Source organism: Halichoeres trimaculatus, unplaced genomic scaffold (genome assembly GCF_033239565.1).
Source record: "Halichoeres trimaculatus isolate MK-OKI-2021-1 unplaced genomic scaffold, fHalTri1.1 fHalTri1_scaffold_16, whole genome shotgun sequence".
NCBI lineage: Eukaryota > Metazoa > Chordata > Actinopteri > Labriformes > Labridae > Halichoeres > Halichoeres trimaculatus.
Genome location: NW_027437194.1, coordinates 20187672 through 20205309, shown reverse-complemented (window position 1 = coordinate 20205309; position 17638 = coordinate 20187672). Strand labels below are relative to the sequence as shown.

Below are 17638 nucleotides of genomic sequence, written 5' to 3'. Positions count from 1 at the left end.
ATAGCTGCTCTGGCTACTTTTCCACAGTGGCAGGATCTTACAGTAGCCTCTCTAGCAAAACTCTCATGTTACTGGTGTCTCATTTCACAAGCTCAGGGCAGCGGGTGAAACTCACCGTCCTTGGGTATGTGCCCTCTCTCCCCTTTGTGTTATGTATTGCTCCTTAGTCGTTTACTGACGGGTCTATTTATCACTTTTTTTCTGTCTTTCTACCGCCTTTCCTTCTCTTTAAAGAGAAAACACTGTATGCGACATCTCATCTGTTTTCTCCACATCCTTTTTATGTTTCACCATACGCTGTCAAACATCATCCAAGGCTAATGAGGTGATGATATGTGGGACATAAATCCTGGGTCTTAAAGTTGACAGCAAAGCCACAGTATTTGGGGGACTTTGTCATTGTAGACTTTTAATGTCTTGACACCAGCATAGTTTTCAATTAAACTGCTTTTCCTGTGCTTTAAATGTCAGCCATGCTATAATCGCTTCTGATAGGATAAAAGAAAAGTCAAGCCGCCAATCAGGTAGCATTGTAATGTTATTTATACTTTTCTGGGGCTCTCTGGCCAACGACCTGGGTCATTTTTACTAAACTCTGAGGTTAAAGAAAGGACAGAAGACATGTTTTCACATTTACTTCAGTTTTTCTCTGAAAAGGAAGAATGTTTTATCAAAATAGGTTGACTTGAGTTTGCTCATGGTGCAATATTAAGCAAGTGTTTTCTAACCAATCAAGATATTTCAAAAGGAAATCAGTGCTTGAAGGAACCCTGTACGCACTTTTTCTGTAAGTGGACTCACTTTCACATTTAAATTACCCATAGTTTCTAGCATTTTGAGGTGACAACCCAGAATTTCCAGGGACAGCCTTGTTAATGAACGCTGTTACTTGTAAATTAAGCAAAAATACAGAGTCCATGAAAATCAGCGGTTCCCTAAAAGGGATATTTCAGTATTTTTGAAGTGAGGTGGTAAAGCTTGGTTTATACTTCTTCGTTGAATTGATAGTGTAGCCTACCCCTTGACCCACATGCCTTGATGTAAACCTTCTCAAAACGTAACTATACATTGGAGGGCCCTGTATCAACAGCATTTCCAAAATTGCCACCTGTATCTTCTCTGTTTTTTATTTTTTTTTATTTATTTTTTTTGTAGTCTCTAGGATACTTTTCTTTCCAAAGTAAAGCTAATAAGCTCAAAATTTCCGTGTTGAAGTAAGCAGAAAACGGAACAGGATCGTAAACAGGTGATTTGATGGTTACACAGACAACACTGCCCGCTTGTGGTTTGGAGGAGTATTGCAGGGTGTCTGCTCAAGAGTTATGTGCCACTGGTAATTGTATCAGCCACAGTGGATGCTGGTCATCTCGGAGTCTTCAATGAGCAACTGCTGGCAAAAGCAGCACACAAGCTAGGCTACAGTTTTGCGTAGCAGCTGTGTTTTTTTTTTTAACTGCATAATTAAGTTAGTTTAAAGAGACTCCAAGTTTAAGCGTACACTTTACTTAGGCATTTTTCTGCTTTTAACCATCAGAAAGTCTATTAGTTTTAGTACTTAAACTAAGATTAGGGCTTAGGGGATTCTGGTTATGGTACCATGTTGAACAGGCTGGCTAGACCTGCTCTGTTGCTAACCCTGAGTTAAATACACTTTCAGTTAACATAACCAAAGATGGTGGTGAGGGTACGGGGGGCTTCTCAGTGACGAAAATCTGTTGGATGCTAACTTTGAAGAAGAAAATGCAGCAAGCCTAGCAGACGCTGGCATCAGCAAGACAGATGACTCCTCTATGGGCATCATGAAGGCCTTTTGGACCTTTAACCATGACTTGCATATTGAAATGAGTGGCATCATGGCAGCAATGCTACTGTTTCAGTAAGAGGTCACTACCGAACAACAACAAGCCAAGAACCAGACTCAAGCTCTGCGGACATTTACTGTGAAATGCCTGAATCATGAGAATAAAAAAAGCATTCTCAAAACTGTGCGAAGGAGGAAAGAGGTGATTTACAAAAGCAATAAAATAAGGTTTTTCTCGAAGCTGTTGGCAGAAGTTTACAAAGGTAGTCAGAGTGATTGGGTCAGAGTATTTCTGGATTGCACGGGTTCTAACAAAGTAATCTGGGTAAAGGAGTGACACATTATATTCTGCCTGTTGAGACTGTAGCAAAATGTGCCGTCATCATTCTTAGTAAACACTGTGGCAGAAACACTGATTTATGACGTTGGCTTGTCTTAAAAATCTGGCCACAACTCTGAAGACCATCACATCCTGCTCACCCTGTCAGGTTTCCTATTTGCATAACTACCTGCTCTCTGGTACATGACCTCTTACTTCATACAGAAATCATTTAGTTTGTCTTTTACCAAAACTGCAATACCATGCAACAGGTGTGAGTTTGGATAGCTAATCCACAGTTACTGGTCAATGTTATACAGCGAAGTGCCACAGGTGACTCAAGTCAGCTGTTGCACAGTTTTGAAAACTCTCTGAGGGCTTCTAGTGGGCAGGTGTGGTATGACAGACTGAGCAGAGACACTCACTGAGACAAGTGTGAGTGAGTTTCAGGAGCAGAGAAAGAGGAGGAGAATGTGAGAATGTGAATGTGAATGTGATGCGTGGTGCATACCGAGGTGCCCGGTTTGTTGACGAGACAGACAAACAAACAAACAGTTCTGCTCTGAATGCACGTCAGCTGCACGTCAGAACAGGAGACAAACAGCTGACAGTTGTGGAAAACAGGGGTCACAGCCTTTAGGGCAGGGCAGGCACAAACTAAAGCTTTAAAGTATGTATAAAATACAAGTTAGTCAGCTTTTATGTAATTTTGCCACATTATCTACAGAACTTGGACAAAGTGCTTTTTTTACATCTTTAATGTCTGATGTCATGAAGAAGAAATGATCAAACGTAGCTTGTCTTACAGACAACAGCAACTCATTGGGGTGACATACAGTATTAAATAACACGAATTAAAACATCTTGCAACACATGATTTGAATGCATCTTCTTTTTTCTCTCCTCCATAGACCTGCCAATCCAAGGTGTTCGATCTATCAGATGGAGTGTCCCAGTACGCCTGGTTTCCCTGCCGTGAGGCCCATGAGTCAGCCTGGGGATTTCCTAATTATTGGCTCAAGGTAGGATGGTTTTGGCACCCTGTTATGTCACTTAAAAGATAGGAAAGTTGACCGAAACCTGCTTATAATGTATTTAAACCAAACTACCATGGCTTCACTAGATTTTGTTTCAAACTTGGAGAGCATTTGGGCAAAAAAGTGTGCTTGGATTTGGAAAGGATGTATAAAAAATTGATTCGAATGCACACTCTCCTGGAGAAAGAACTGTTACAGACCAGCTGTAGAGCCTGGAGGCCTCAGGCAGAACAAGCCTGAAACCAATGCTCTATGCTGCTGCTTGTCGTCCTGTCACCAGGACTGTCTTTTCTTGTCTTCTAAGGTCTAAAAGCATCACTGAAATACAGTGATGTGATGTGTTTTAGGAATTTGCCCTGAGTGTTTTTCACTCTGTCTGTAGCTAATTAACCTACTGTTATTGCTTTTATTTTACAGTTCCTGATAAAAAATGATGACCACACTGATGCAGTATTTAATTGCTTCTTAAAGGGTTTATGCGATCATTAATTTGTTCATTTTATGGTTGGGATAATATATTCTACAGGAAGACTGTTTTATTGGAGAGCCATTGTGTAATAATGGTAATGTTCAAAAATGAGCCAGGAAAGTTAGTGGATTCTGTTGCTTCTTGGTTTTGTTAACACCAGTCTGTCGATGTCTATACTTATCATTTTATTTATCAGCTTACATTTCACTCAGTCATCATAAAGAGCACTGGGAGCCATAAACCTATGAATACGAAGGAAATCTTATGGAATGTAAACACTCGACTTTTGAGGCTTGATGGCCCCAATAAGGAGTAGATGTGGGCAATGTCAGGGAGCAGCGAACATTCATTCAACATTCTATTCTGTTAACATCAGGATTTAGTTGTTACACTGTACATTTGGTAATTTTGTAATACTATGTATTTATTCCCTTAGTTTTTTTAGTTATATTTTGAGCTATTACACCTTTACCCAGAAAGGACAGGACAGTGGATGAAGCAGGAAACTGGGAGAGTCAGGAGTGACATGTAGGTTGGATACAAACCAGACTGGACAAGAGAAGATAAGATAAGATAATAATTTATTCATCCCACAATGGGGAAATTTACAGAGTTACTGCAGCAAACAAGAAAGTGTATTGTGGAAGCATTGCAATAAGAATAGATCAAATAGAATAAATTAATACGAGTAATGTAGGAAAATATGTACTTATTTATAGGGATAGGAATTGATAAGATTTTGTCAATACCGATGCCCTTATCGATTCTGCTTATCAATCTGATGCCCAATTCTCTTACCAATTCCTGTTGTGAATTTTCTTGGTACAAAAAGTAGCTTTACAGGTTTTCTGTTTCAACAACAATCATTTGCGTTTATACTGTAAGTGAATAAAATGTAATTGGTCCCTGAGTCCTGATATTTCTGGGCATAATTATACAGAAACAGGTAAAAATTGCACACAATGTGACGCTGATGTACTGTGTTGTAATAACTTAATAATTCAAGTAGGCCATCTAGTGTCTCAAAGTGGTTATAGCAATGGTTTAAGTTCTTTGGAAGCTTTCCCGTGGTTATGAAGTCAGCCATGAGCCTTTCAACTGCCTGTTAGCTTTTGACATTTGAAATTCTCGGTAATTTTTTACAAAGAGTTGATGTGATATGTTTCTATGATGAAAGTTGAAATTCTATTCTGAAGCTGAAGTTATACTGATGTATGCTAACTGCTAGCATATCAATGCAGTTTCTCATTTCCCTTAGCATCAAGCTTGCACTATTTGATATTTTGGTAAATAAGGTGATTTATACCATTTCGAATGTACTGAATATGAATCTCCTGAGAGAGAGTAATGTACATTTCTTTATGAAGTCAGTTCTTCAGTAAAACTTAAAGCTGAAAATCCTAAATCAGAGTTTTCTTGGGAAACGTTATCTAACTGCTAAGCTAAGATAGCTGCAGCAGACTAGTCGACGCAAGGCCCGGTGGCTCCGGAACCAGTTTTCGATTCCCATCCCTATGTATTTAGCACAACATGAAGGTAAAAAGTCTTCTGGAAGAGGTGGGACATGTTGTCTATTAGAGATGACAGCTTCATTATTCCCCTGTCTGCCACCACCTTTACAAGGTCCAGGGGGTAGCCTTGGACAGAGCTGGCCTTCTTCACCTGATGGTTCAGTCTCATTTTTTTTGTCCTGTCTGCCCACTAGTAAGCCCCTTCTATATAGCTTTGGTGTCCAGTCTTAGCTCAGTTGGTGTCCTTGTCCATCTTATTGGAGACAGATCTCATGTTCCTCATTAAGATAGATGGAAGGACAGGTTTTCGCTTCTTTGCTTGCACTGCTGAGTCATCATGTGGTCCCTGTCTCCTTCTCCTTGGGAAACATTGGCTATAGCACCAAACCCGTTAGCATCCACATGCTAAGGGTTATTAAAAGCTGATCTTGTGTATAAACAGTGTGACCATGGTTACATGTAGGATCCCTGGACAAATATATGACCAAAAACAGTTCATAGCTGAGGCCAATCAAATATGTTCTTTAGACTAAAATAGGGTCAGTATTGTTCCATCATCTTAATCACTATTGAATTAGTGTCATGATAAATATTTGTCAGGCTCTAATGTCTGCAGAGTTTGCTAGGTGTGTTTACTGGTGTTTGAGAGAATCCTGTTTGAGCTTCTTTGTTTAAGCTGCTGTCTCTTTAAGGCACCATGCTCCACAAACCCCCTTTTCTCTGTCTGGCCAGCCCTCTAGCGGCCTGGCAGGGCAGTCTTTGGTGTTTGAGGCCCACACCTCGAATGTATCATAAACCAGATCCTCAAAGTGATGACATCATCATTTCAGCAATTCAAGATCTCATTCTGTTTTTAAATGGACCATTTTGGCCAGTTTATGGAAAGATTCTGGGATTTCTACAACATCAGAAGATGTGTGGTTTAGTATGAACATCCTGCATTGTGACTTTAAACCACATTTCAAATGAATAGACAGCAAAATACCCCTCTTTAAAGGTAGCAGAGTGAGGAAGCACAAAAGTCAAGGTAAAAAAATCAAATTCTGACAAATTGTTTACCGATGTGAGAAGACACAAGGTGAAAGGGTTCATTTTGTCTAACTTTTTCCTTTGATTTCCTTCTCTAAGGCGCACTTTTCTCACCCCATGGTGGCGGCAGCAGTGATCATACATCTGGCTGCTGATGGGACTGGCTACATCGACCAGACTCAGTGTAACATCACTGTTCAACTTGTCGACACCAAGGAGGGCATCCATAGTTTAGGTGACATCAGACTTCCTTCTTTTAAAACACTTTGAATTTTCTTATTTACTCCCCCCATCATAAGTAAACTGTTTTCTCCTTGCCTCTAAATACACCCTCCACAGGTGAGTGGCGTCTCAGCTGCCGCACCAACCCCCTGGTGATCCCAGTCAGCCACGACCTGTCTGTAGCCTTCTACCACACTAAGGCTATCCTGGTCATGTTTGCCTCACGCCTCGTTGCCATCTCCGGCGTGGGCCTGCGCTCCTTCCAGTCCTTCGACCCGATCACCATCAGTGGTTGCCAGAGCAATGAGATCTACAACCCCACAGGCCAGAGGTGAGGCCATGCAGTGGCAGGGAAATAGAAGATCAGTGAACATGAGGCTTGCACGTGTTACACACATATCAAAAGCGAAGACATGCATATGAAATCCTAAAATTATGTGCATCTACAAAAGAATGTGCTCACAGACAATAAGAACACAATTTTTTTTACCAGAAAACTTTTCCAGTCTCCATAAATAAAGGCTGCTCCTGAGTGAAGATTTTTTCTTTCCGGACTTTTAGTAGCTAAAGATGTTTATTGGTTTGCTATTGCACACCTTTGATTCAAGGCACTCTGAGGACTTTCTAAGTGATCTCCAAATGGCTTCACTTTGATATATATTTACCTGGTATTAATCTAGAGTTAAAATACGATTATCAGTGCCAGAACTTGTAATCTCTAAATGTCATTTCTTAGTATCCTTGGACGACCAAGGACTGTAGACCAAAAGCCCCTAACTTGACAGTCTATCAATAAAATGAAGAGTGAGATTACGTTAGCTCTGCTTGGTGAGTTTGGACTTAGTAGATGAGCACTGGTAGGACATAACCAGGATTCATCAACGTTACACATTACAAGCACATCTCGGAGAACTGGACTGTGAGTAAAGTTGAATGCGCATTAGTAAAGGCTTTTGCACACCAATGACAATGGGAATAAACGGCACAAAATTGCAAAAAATGTCTTTGTTGTTTTTATGTCTTTTGTCCTAAAGAACCAGGTGCTGGAACACAAACACAATCAATGTAAAATGTGATGCATCAACAATGAGTGTTTTGATTGGTTGGATGTGTACTCGTCGCATGCGAAACTTTTGAAAAATTGACTTAGGTCCATAAAATGATAATGCGCGAAGTATTCATGAGAAAAATACGCGTCTGGTGTGCAAAAGGCTTAAAGGTACACTTTTTCAGTGTATTTATCCATACTTGGTTGGTACGAATTACCTCCAGATGGTGGCTGCTATGTGTCTCCGAAGAATGGTAACTGCATCTACCAGTTAAAGAAGAGGGAGATGATTGCGACAGTCTTAGAAAAATCGACTAAATTTTGGAGACTGTGCGTGGCTATGAAAACAAACACCACACTGCTGTGTCACAGGAACACTAGCTGCACTAGCTAGTGTTAGATGGATGCTCTTGTTACACAGACATCATTACCATGGTGGCTGTCCTCTTGAAAACTGGATCTAGCCCTCTAACAAACTCACCGCTAGAAGGCTGGATCCAATAAGAATCGCAGACTGTAAAAAAATGGGCGTCATTTTGTTCGGCTCAAAGTGAGGTCACCGCAAAAACTGCTTCCCTTGATGACTGGCCGCATTGTAGGTCAAAAACTCTGTCTCCCCCATTCATTCTAATAGAGCTATGGTCAAACTTTGAAAAATAAAAACAGCTCACATATGTTTCCCCTATCTAGATGCTGTGGTTAGACGAAGATATTATTGGACTCTATTATGTTCAAGTCCTCTTTTTTCTGAAAAAGTTATTTTTCATTAGTTAATTAGTTATTAGAGATTAAAAACTGGGTTTTACGTCACATTTCAGGATGATTGACAGCTGCCATTCTGGCGCAGTTTTTTCAGAAGTAGTAAGATTGGTCGGGAGGGAGAGCCAAGATGAGATAAGACTTTCGAAGAAAAAAAACAAAACTTTTTTGGTCACCTGGCTCCACACAGACTCTCTACTGTGCAGACTCAGGCTGCATAATGGCAGCACTTCAGATGGGGGTATTTTGGCTTCAAAACCGTACAGTGGTAAAAGGCAGGGCCACTGTGTCCATTCTGTATAGTCTTTGATAAGAAAAGACTTGAGGACCCAAATCGTTAATGTAGAAATTATGAGGTTTTCAGTTGGAAAGGTGTGAAAGTATTTGCAGTAAAAACCTGTCGAGGAAATTTCAGGTGCCACCGTAATAGGAGACTAGAGATGCAAGGAGCTAAGTTTTATGAGTGTGTTTGAGCCACAGTGAGGCACAGGCATGTGCTACTTAATGACGCAAACAAGCTGTTTAATGTGAGACGTCTGCCCAAAGCCACAGCTAGAAACAGTAAAAAGTTCTCGACTAACAAATATATCATCACTGGAAATTTACAATTAATTCAGACCTGTTGCTGAGCTGCACACATTTGCAACAATGGAGGCGTTGCCTCCAGTTCTAAATCTTCATCGGTCAACTTTTTCATAACTCTCTTTCGCTAATTTAGTTCACGTTTTGTCAATCAAGCATCAAACCATGAATACAGAGAGGATGAAACTGCGTTGAAAGACTCAAAAATAGTTGTTAAAGTCGTTTTTCAGAGATTTAGACCAGACCACCAAAACACAATTAACACCCACCGAGTTACAAATTCACATTTTGTTTTGACGCTCCTCGTTTCACTTGAACTTCCGACCATATGTTGTCGAGGCCATCCCCACAAAACATTGCTAAACCAGACCACACATGCACAGGGAGTCACAATTTACCAATTTCCACACCACTGTCATGCATGAGACCGTTCACACTGATGATGCTCCCGCAGCCCTTTCAACACCAAATGCTCTCACAATGCAGAAAGCGCTGGAAATTGTGTGGGGGGTCTGTGCAGGGAGATAGAGCTGTTTGTGGCTTTTGTTGTGTGCCAATGAGACATCCAAGAGCACCTAAATAGATTAAAACTGCTATGTATCTCTATCAGCCAGGAAATTGTTTAGTAACCACACTTGACACAGACTGGTTGCTTTGTCTTGGAGTTCTCACTGACTTTCTTTTCTTTACTTGTCCTTGAAATGAATGCTTTATACCAGCAATCAAATATGTTTCCTTATCTTTGGAAGTGTTACTTGCAGAAGCTACAAGTTGAATCACATGTCACAGAAAATCGTGACTCAGCTTTTTTCAATCTTTGATATTTTGTCAATCTCCAAATTTCTCTACTCCTTTTCACATCCCTCCCTCCATAATATCACATGTTTTCCCATGGTGTCTTCTCATCCCTCACTTTCATGTCATCTTCCTCTCCCTCAAACTGTTTGCCATCTCCCCTCTCCTCTCCTTACTTCTCCCCTTTCTGTGCCTCCTGCTCTCTCCCTCTCCCTCATTCTCCTGGGCTTGAGCAGCACATTTCCCGTAATACTTATGCCTCCACAAAACACCACATCCCTTTTTCCCTGAGTTGTTAACAACAGGAGCTATTAACATGACTCAGTTTTATGTTCCATGCTTGTCTGCAAATGCATATACACGTATGTGTCCCCCTCTCTCCCGTCACCTCTTCTCACCTTTCTCTTTTTTTTCCTCTCCGTAATGGTTTTCTCCATTTTTTGTATCTCACTCATCACCTTTTTCCCGTTCTGACCTCTCTTTATTGGTCTTTTGTCCTACTTTTTTATCCTATTCTATTGTACCGTGCACTGTACTTCTCATTTGCGAGGGAGGAGAACGGTTTTCCAGGTAGTTAATTGTAATTTATGTCAGAAATTCCAGAGCTGGTCACGAAAAAAAAAAAGCACAAAGAGATTTTGTTCCGAGCCAAAGTGTCTACAGGGGTAGACTTATAGGCTTCCTTAATTTGTCCTCAAAGAGCTAAAACATAGGGGACTAATACTTCTTTATGTTGCGTGAGCATTTTTTTGCAATCAACTTTTTATTAATTAGGTTTTAAACAAAAATATAAACAACAATGCAAACCAGATACCTTGATCACACAAAACAGCCCTCCTCCTCTCACCCTCCAGCCCGCGCGGAGCACTCAGTAAAACATAGGCATTTGTAAAATCAAAAACAAAGAAAAGTCAAACATACAATTTTACTACAGATGGGCCTCAAAATTCATGACATCAATGTTCTAACATCCTCTACAGCTTTTTTTCCACATCTCCAATGTTCCAGGCCCAGAATTGTTAATGCGAGCTGAAGACCACTCCAAGTAGACCACCTCACGGAGAGCTTGTAGCCAGTGTTTTATTGATAATCGGTGTGGTGGAAGCCACCTCAAAACTATAGGTTTTTTTAGCTGCAGTCATGCCAGCTAACCAGAGTTTACGTTCTACCTTAGTGATCTGGAACTTGAGTCATCATTTAAGAGAAGTATTGCAGGCTCTAGTGGTAGTTTCCTCCCTATCAGATCAGACACCTTATCCACCACTTCAACCCAGAAACTCTGTACATCTGGACACTCCCACAAGACGTGCATCAGTGTACCCAAAATGCCCTGACCACAGAATGTACAGTAAGGATTTGGAGCTTAACCCATCAGATGCCTCTTTCATGAGCATTTTGATTAAAAAAAAAAAAAAGTACAGCAATATGGTGATTACATGTACTTTTCTTGTGTGAGGAAACTGGAGAAAGGAAAGTCCATTTGGATCTTCAATCGTAAAGAAAAAAAAGTTGAGAAAATGATGAAAAGAGCAAAAAAGGGATTCCATTCTTGTAGGACTGACTTTAACAATGTTTCTCCAGACCTGTATTTTCTTACATCCCCCTCTTTCTCTCCGTCTCCCTCTTTCTCTCTTGGCTTCATAAGGGAACCCTATACTGTAAAATGTGGACTGTTGTAAAAAGGTGCCTTGGGCGTCCAAGCATTCCAAGACTATTAAATGCCTTCTCCATCAGGCTACCAACATGGAGCCGAGGCCAAACTCTCTCCTGCACATAATATATCCCGCCTTTCTTAATTCACATAGTACAGACAAATATGGCCGCCTTTTTCTGCATGTGGTGTATTGATTTGATATGTTAAGCAGTCATTGATTGATGCATGTGGTTGAGTCAATGCGTAGTACATACTTGTGTGTAACTGTGTCCATGTTTGCAGTGTTATCCCTACTCTAAATATATGTTTGTTGTAACTTTAAATGTGGTTTCTTTTTCTCTCTGTCTCCCTCCCCTTCTCTCTTTCTCTCACCAACAACCCCCCCACCCACTCACCCACACACAAACACGCTCGGTCGTAGTTGTGTACATTATTCGTGCGAAGCCATTGATTGCCAGGAACCCTTAATCCGCAATGCAGAGCTCAAGTGCAGTAGCCCCGGCCGCCACTTCTACAACGGAGACCGCTGCACCATCTCCTGCAACTCTGGCTACGTCCTGCAAATCCACCAGGATGATGACATCATCAAGAGCCAGGTAAACACCCTGCTAAACACATGGTGCACAAAGGGGCACACGCATGGATAAATGTACACATGCAAACACTTAAGTGCAAAAGCATTTCTGCAACATATGGGAACATGCGTGCAGGCATGAATTTGTGAATGCACACATGAACATGCATTGATGCACGCTCAAGCACACATGAGGGGCGATAAAAGAGGAGTGCAATCGCGCTTTCTTTCCTTTGGTCTCTCCTCTCCTCCTCGATCTCTGCATTTATTTTGTCACCTGCAGAAACTAGGCTTGGCACGGCAAGCCTCCAGAGACGATGACATCATGAACATCCAGGTAGATGAGTGCTGCACTGAGGAGAGCGGAGACGCCCCAGTCTCCTCCTCTCGCTGGCTCGTCACACATACAAACACACACACACACACACACACACACACACACACACACACACACACACACACACACACACACACACATGCACAAAGATATATATATATATATATATATATATATATATATATATATATATATATATGCACTCTTGCACACACATTTTCTGTACAAGCACAGATTAGTCTCTTGCTGAGCATGCTGCACCATCACCTCAAACAGTCACTTTGTATCGCTACTCCGCCGGGACGATGACATCATCGCATAGTGTCTGCTCCCTCTCCCTCCCTCGCTCCATCCCTGCTCATTTTCGCACACATTGAAGTCTCTGTTAAAGGGCAGAGATTTGCTACTGCTCTCACAGCAGCAGCACACACACTGCTTCCACATAGGTACTTCCACACACACACATACACACACAGACACACAGACATACAGTAAAGTACTGACAATCTGCCCCGCATAAACAGGACACAGATGTGAGCAGATACAGTAAACACGCACATGCGAACACACCACAAGTAAACAAATAAACAGGGTAGTTGACACTGCATCGTAAACCGTTTTGGAGAGGGGCCAGGCTGCTGTAAAGGCCGTATAAACACTTTATCCTCCTCCAAGGCTCTGTAAAGCAGTCTACAAGACAATCTATTAATGCTCCCTCAGAGAGATGGGGGGTTCAGAGAACAAGGTAAATTTTGTTTTTAATGTGTCGTGTGGTTTGGAAATGGATGAGTGGGGGTTTTGTTTGTGAGGATTTATGGGAAAAAATGAACAAAAACAGAAAAAAAAGGAGTCAGGGAAAAAGAGTTCCACGGCCCACTTTTAATATTTGGTCTGAATCCTTAGTCTCAACAATTCTTTCTTGTCTGCACACAAAATCCTACACGTGCATGCGGTGCAGCATGCACATGCACAGATACGCATTTGCATCCACTTTCATACATAGTTTATGTACAAGCACTATCAGAACAGTTCTTCCTACAGCCTGCACGGACCTCTAATTGCATTACATTTTGATTGACAGTGCACTGTGCACAATGTGGTCATTCATCAATGTCAATTCATTTTGTGATAAATTATGCTTTTCAGAGAGGGACAGGCGGGAGAGTAGAGAGGAAGTAGGGTGAAGGGGGCCAAGAGAGAATAGAAAAGGTTTCGCCGCAAATGATGAGTGACAGCTCAAAGGTATTTAGAGGACCTGTTATTTATGGGGAACTTTTTGCACACATACACTCCACTTAAAGACATCAGGTCACTTTTGGTGGTTATCTTATCATCATTTTGCCGTTGTTTGTAACAAGCAATTTACCATGAGAGTAAGATACAAAGCTTGTAAAATATAGACATTAAACTTTCTTTGGGCAGCAAAACATTTCTGCCTGACTTTAAAAGGGCTAAATGCAACATAACCACTGACCATATAATATATAGACATAGACTCTATGACATCACCCATCTGTGTCTGGCACAGAGTTTTAAAGACTATCACTGTTGGAAGCCATATTGAAAATGCTAAACTCAACTTTGCTTCTATAGTGTGAGGAAAAGAGGTGAGCCTTTAGCCTCTTTGGAAACAGCTACAGGCTGCCAAAAAGCTAGTCAGATTAACTGTCCTGTAATTGGGCAAACTCCTAATTTTGACATTTTCTGAACCAGTGATTTTCAACTGTTGGGTGAAAAAAATATCAAGGAAAAACTCTGTATCGTATTATTCAAGGTGATTTTTTAAAATGCAATAGAATGTCGTTTATTCACACTCTTTAACAGAAGGTGGTTGGAATTCCCTGTATTGCAAATTGACAGCCCCCATTTCACAGTATAGATGAATGAAAAAGTTTACTTTCATGGCTAAATGCAAGTATGACAACTACATAAGGTACAGGCTTTCTAAAGTTGAAGACAAGGAAGGACTCCATGTTGGGTGCAGGACAGTGTTGTCTAAGGGAAGAATAAAGTCAAAATTAGCATACGATACTGATTTTGTTTCAAAATGTATATCTTTAATTGGGTCCAGAAGCCAGACCATTGTCATTTTTTACCCAGGCTTTAGATATCTTAATTTCTGCTGTAAAAAAAAAAATCTTTTTTTTTTTTTGTTAGTTAGCTCTTTGTGGACACTCATTGAACTGCAGTTTTTTGCGCCATTTCATTGTCTTTATTTCTTCATATATATATATATATATATATATATATATATATATATATATATATATATATATATATATATATATATATATATATATATATATAGTGCTAAATTTGCATCTATCACTCTATCTACAGATTGAAAGTACCTGTAGATTAAGTCTGATAGTATAACTTTGATGTGACTGTCTTAATGCTAACAAGGTTAAATCAGTATGCAGTTGTCTGGAACACTGTTTTTTTTCCATCTGCTGGAACTACCATGTGATAACAACTCTCCTTATTCCTGACATAGCTCGTCTCATGTTTGTGGGCGGAGCTATGTCAGGATGACAAAGTTAAGAGTTGTCTTGGGAAGGAAAAGGTTAAAATGCAAACAGCTTATTGCCCCAGTACACAAAAACAAGAGCAAACTACCAAACTTATCGTTTGCACTAAAATATTGTTTCTACAATATTCTTTGTGGGTTAGACCTTGAAAGTGGAGAGGACAGATCCCAGCCATTCTGAATTAATCCCTCATAAGTGATCGAAATGTGGCCTCTTTGGCCTTCACTCTAACAAAAACAAAACAAAAAGGTCTATAATTACCCTAACAGAATCCAGCTCTTGTATCTGTCACTGTTTTCTTAGCAGGAGATGTGCGCTATAACTAGCCTGTTGATTCATTTTTAAGTCCATTCTCTTATCCTCAAAGTACAATAATTGTGTGGGAAATGATTTTACCAATTGAGCATCCCTCCAGGGGCAGAAGTAAAGTCCTCCCTGTAGTCTTTGTACGAAACCCAACAAACACAAAGACACCATTCAGTATAAAGTTCTTTATTTGTTTGTTTTTCTTGGCTGATCACTGTAACATAAAAAAGTCTTAAAGCTGGCTTTGTTGCAAGTTGTAATCCAGTTGGGAACAGAACTGTGCTGTTTTATGACTGCAACAACCACAGAGCTGTGAGTGAATGAACTGTCGGACTGCAGGACCAAATCTGACAAAGAGGACACTGGAGGTTTGAGAAACACATCCATTCAGCATTAAATGCAATAAAAAAACATTGTCTTGTAAAGTAGTGTTATAAAAAAAAACAGTCAAATGGAACAGTGATAAATCAATTAGGCCACATTCAAAGAACACATTCTCCTCCCAGGCAGTTCATTTTGAAGGTAAGAATCCTCATTTAGAAGTAAAACATAATGAAGTACAAACCAAACAAGTTCCAAAAACACACACATCAATCTTAAGGTTAAAAAAAATGCAGCATGAGCACAACCCTGTCTCCTTTCATTAGCCAATTATGTTCTTATTTAGGGGATGGCAACGTGGTTCTGGGAAAACCACCCTCTAAAACCAAAATATCTTCAGAAACAATCTCTTCTCCTAAAGTCTTTCATAAATAAATATCTTAGCGATGTGAGCCACATAAAGCTCTTGTGATGAGTTTTTAACTGGTTGTAAAACAGACTGAAATTAACACTGGTGTCTCTACATGAGCTCCAACTGCAAACAACATCATCAGGCTTAATATCAAATTCTTCAATCAAGATTGTTTCAAAAACAGGGCTTACTTGATCTTGGGATCCTTTGGAAACTGAACAGGAACAGTATAACCATAGAATGTATAAAATGACTGACAGTGCAACAGCTCTCCTGAAGTGAAGCCAAAACTTTTAAAGCTCCCCCTGAATGACTAGCCATGTAGATCTTAAAACTCATTTTGATTGATTGATTGACAGACATTGCACGGGTCAAACTAGGACATGCAAACCACATGACAAAATCACTTTTTTTTTTTTTTTCATTGTAAGCCACTTTTGGTATGCTAATTTATTAGCAAGTGTTCACTTTTACGAGTTAAGTATTAATTAGTTGTTTGGTGATGTGGTGGCTCCCATGGTGTTTTTTAACAAAATTGGCAGAGCAGAGATTGAAGAAGAATGAAAGCATATGGGTAAAGGGCACTAAAATAAGATTTTCTATTATTTCTGCTTTACTTCCCCTGTGCTCTATTCCCCACATTTCCTGTCTCTCTTCAACTGTCCTATTAAAGAAAGGGTGAAAATGCAAAAAAATAAAAATAACTTGAGAGAGCAAAATTAGGGAACTTTCTATAAATGTCTCCTTGGAATCAAAACGGGAATCTCTGGAGTTTCAATGTAAGTTAAGCACGTTTTTTGGTTATTTTGTTTGGCTTCACCATTTGGATCTTTTCTTCACATGTGATGGATCAAAATTTACCAGTGCAACATATCAGCACCCACTGAGGCTATAGTGTGTTTCACTTTTTAGCATAGGAGATAATCATGCATAGGTCAGCTTAAACCAGCACTGTCAAACTTTCAGTTTGAGTTGATTTTCTAACCTTGGGAAAAGAAGTGTTATGCATTCTATTATGTCATACATTGGATATTAAGTGATTTTTATGCAGCAATTTCTAAAGAAATGTTTCATTAAAACCAGTTATTTTAACATAAAATCAACCACAGCCTCCATGGCTTGGAGTGTATTTCATAAATAACAAAGACATGTTACAAATAGAAAGAATTCATGTTATAGTTTGGTTTTAAGTTCTTCCAAATCCAGGAATGCTTTCCATATGTTGACCCATGTTTCTGCTCCATGCTCTATCACTATCCACATCCAGGTTCTTGACTAAAGCCTTTCCAAACATGCAGAATCCTGAAATAGCTTTGGAAGTGGTTCCTGTTTTATAGATTTAAAGGTCCAATTATGCTCCTTTTCTGAAGTTTAATATGGATCATTGACGTCTTCATGAAATGGTGGTAACATGTTTTGGTCCAAAAAGCCAATAAATCAAGCACAGCAGCATTGTTTCCAGGCTCTCATAGCCCCTCTGTTCAGAACGCTCTGATTTAGTGGGCGTGACCTTCATATGTAAATGAGCCACCGCTGATACCGCCCCGCTCTTCCGCGTCACTGAGAGCGGTGCCACGAGCTCCGAGTGCACAATGTTTAGAAAACAGTGAAGCTTGTTTACCGTAACATTACAGGCTAAAACAACAGGCTAACCGCAGGTACAGTTAGCATCCTGTAGCTAACACAGAGACAGGGGGGACACTGAGGAAAAGCTCTTACATCTGCTCCACAGCACACAGCATTTAAAATACTCACATTTCCAGGGTCTGAGGTTTGTTGGCAGATGGTTGGTAATGCGCCTGGATTCAGGACCAGTCTATTCGCTAGCCCTCTGTTGTACTGTCCAAAGTCGGAAAAGCAGTCAGCCATGAAGTGACTAGCACACACATGCACAGTTTTACTGAGTGTAGCTGGCACATTTCCTTGATAAC

The 17638-nt window shown here is 40.2% G+C and overlaps 1 protein-coding gene across 1 annotated transcript in view; it reads left to right on the top strand.

Annotated features, from left to right (window-relative positions):
- pappaa (pregnancy-associated plasma protein A, pappalysin 1a) overlaps nucleotides 1–17638 on the top strand; it is a 121639-nt gene that overhangs the window by 66521 nt on the left and 37480 nt on the right. The window contains exons 11-14 of the mRNA XM_074690474.1: nucleotides 3032–3142; nucleotides 6266–6401; nucleotides 6506–6719; nucleotides 11648–11822. Of these exons, the coding sequence (XP_074546575.1) occupies nucleotides 3032–3142; nucleotides 6266–6401; nucleotides 6506–6719; nucleotides 11648–11822 (636 nt within the window). The remainder of the gene's footprint in view (nucleotides 1–3031; nucleotides 3143–6265; nucleotides 6402–6505; nucleotides 6720–11647; nucleotides 11823–17638) is intronic.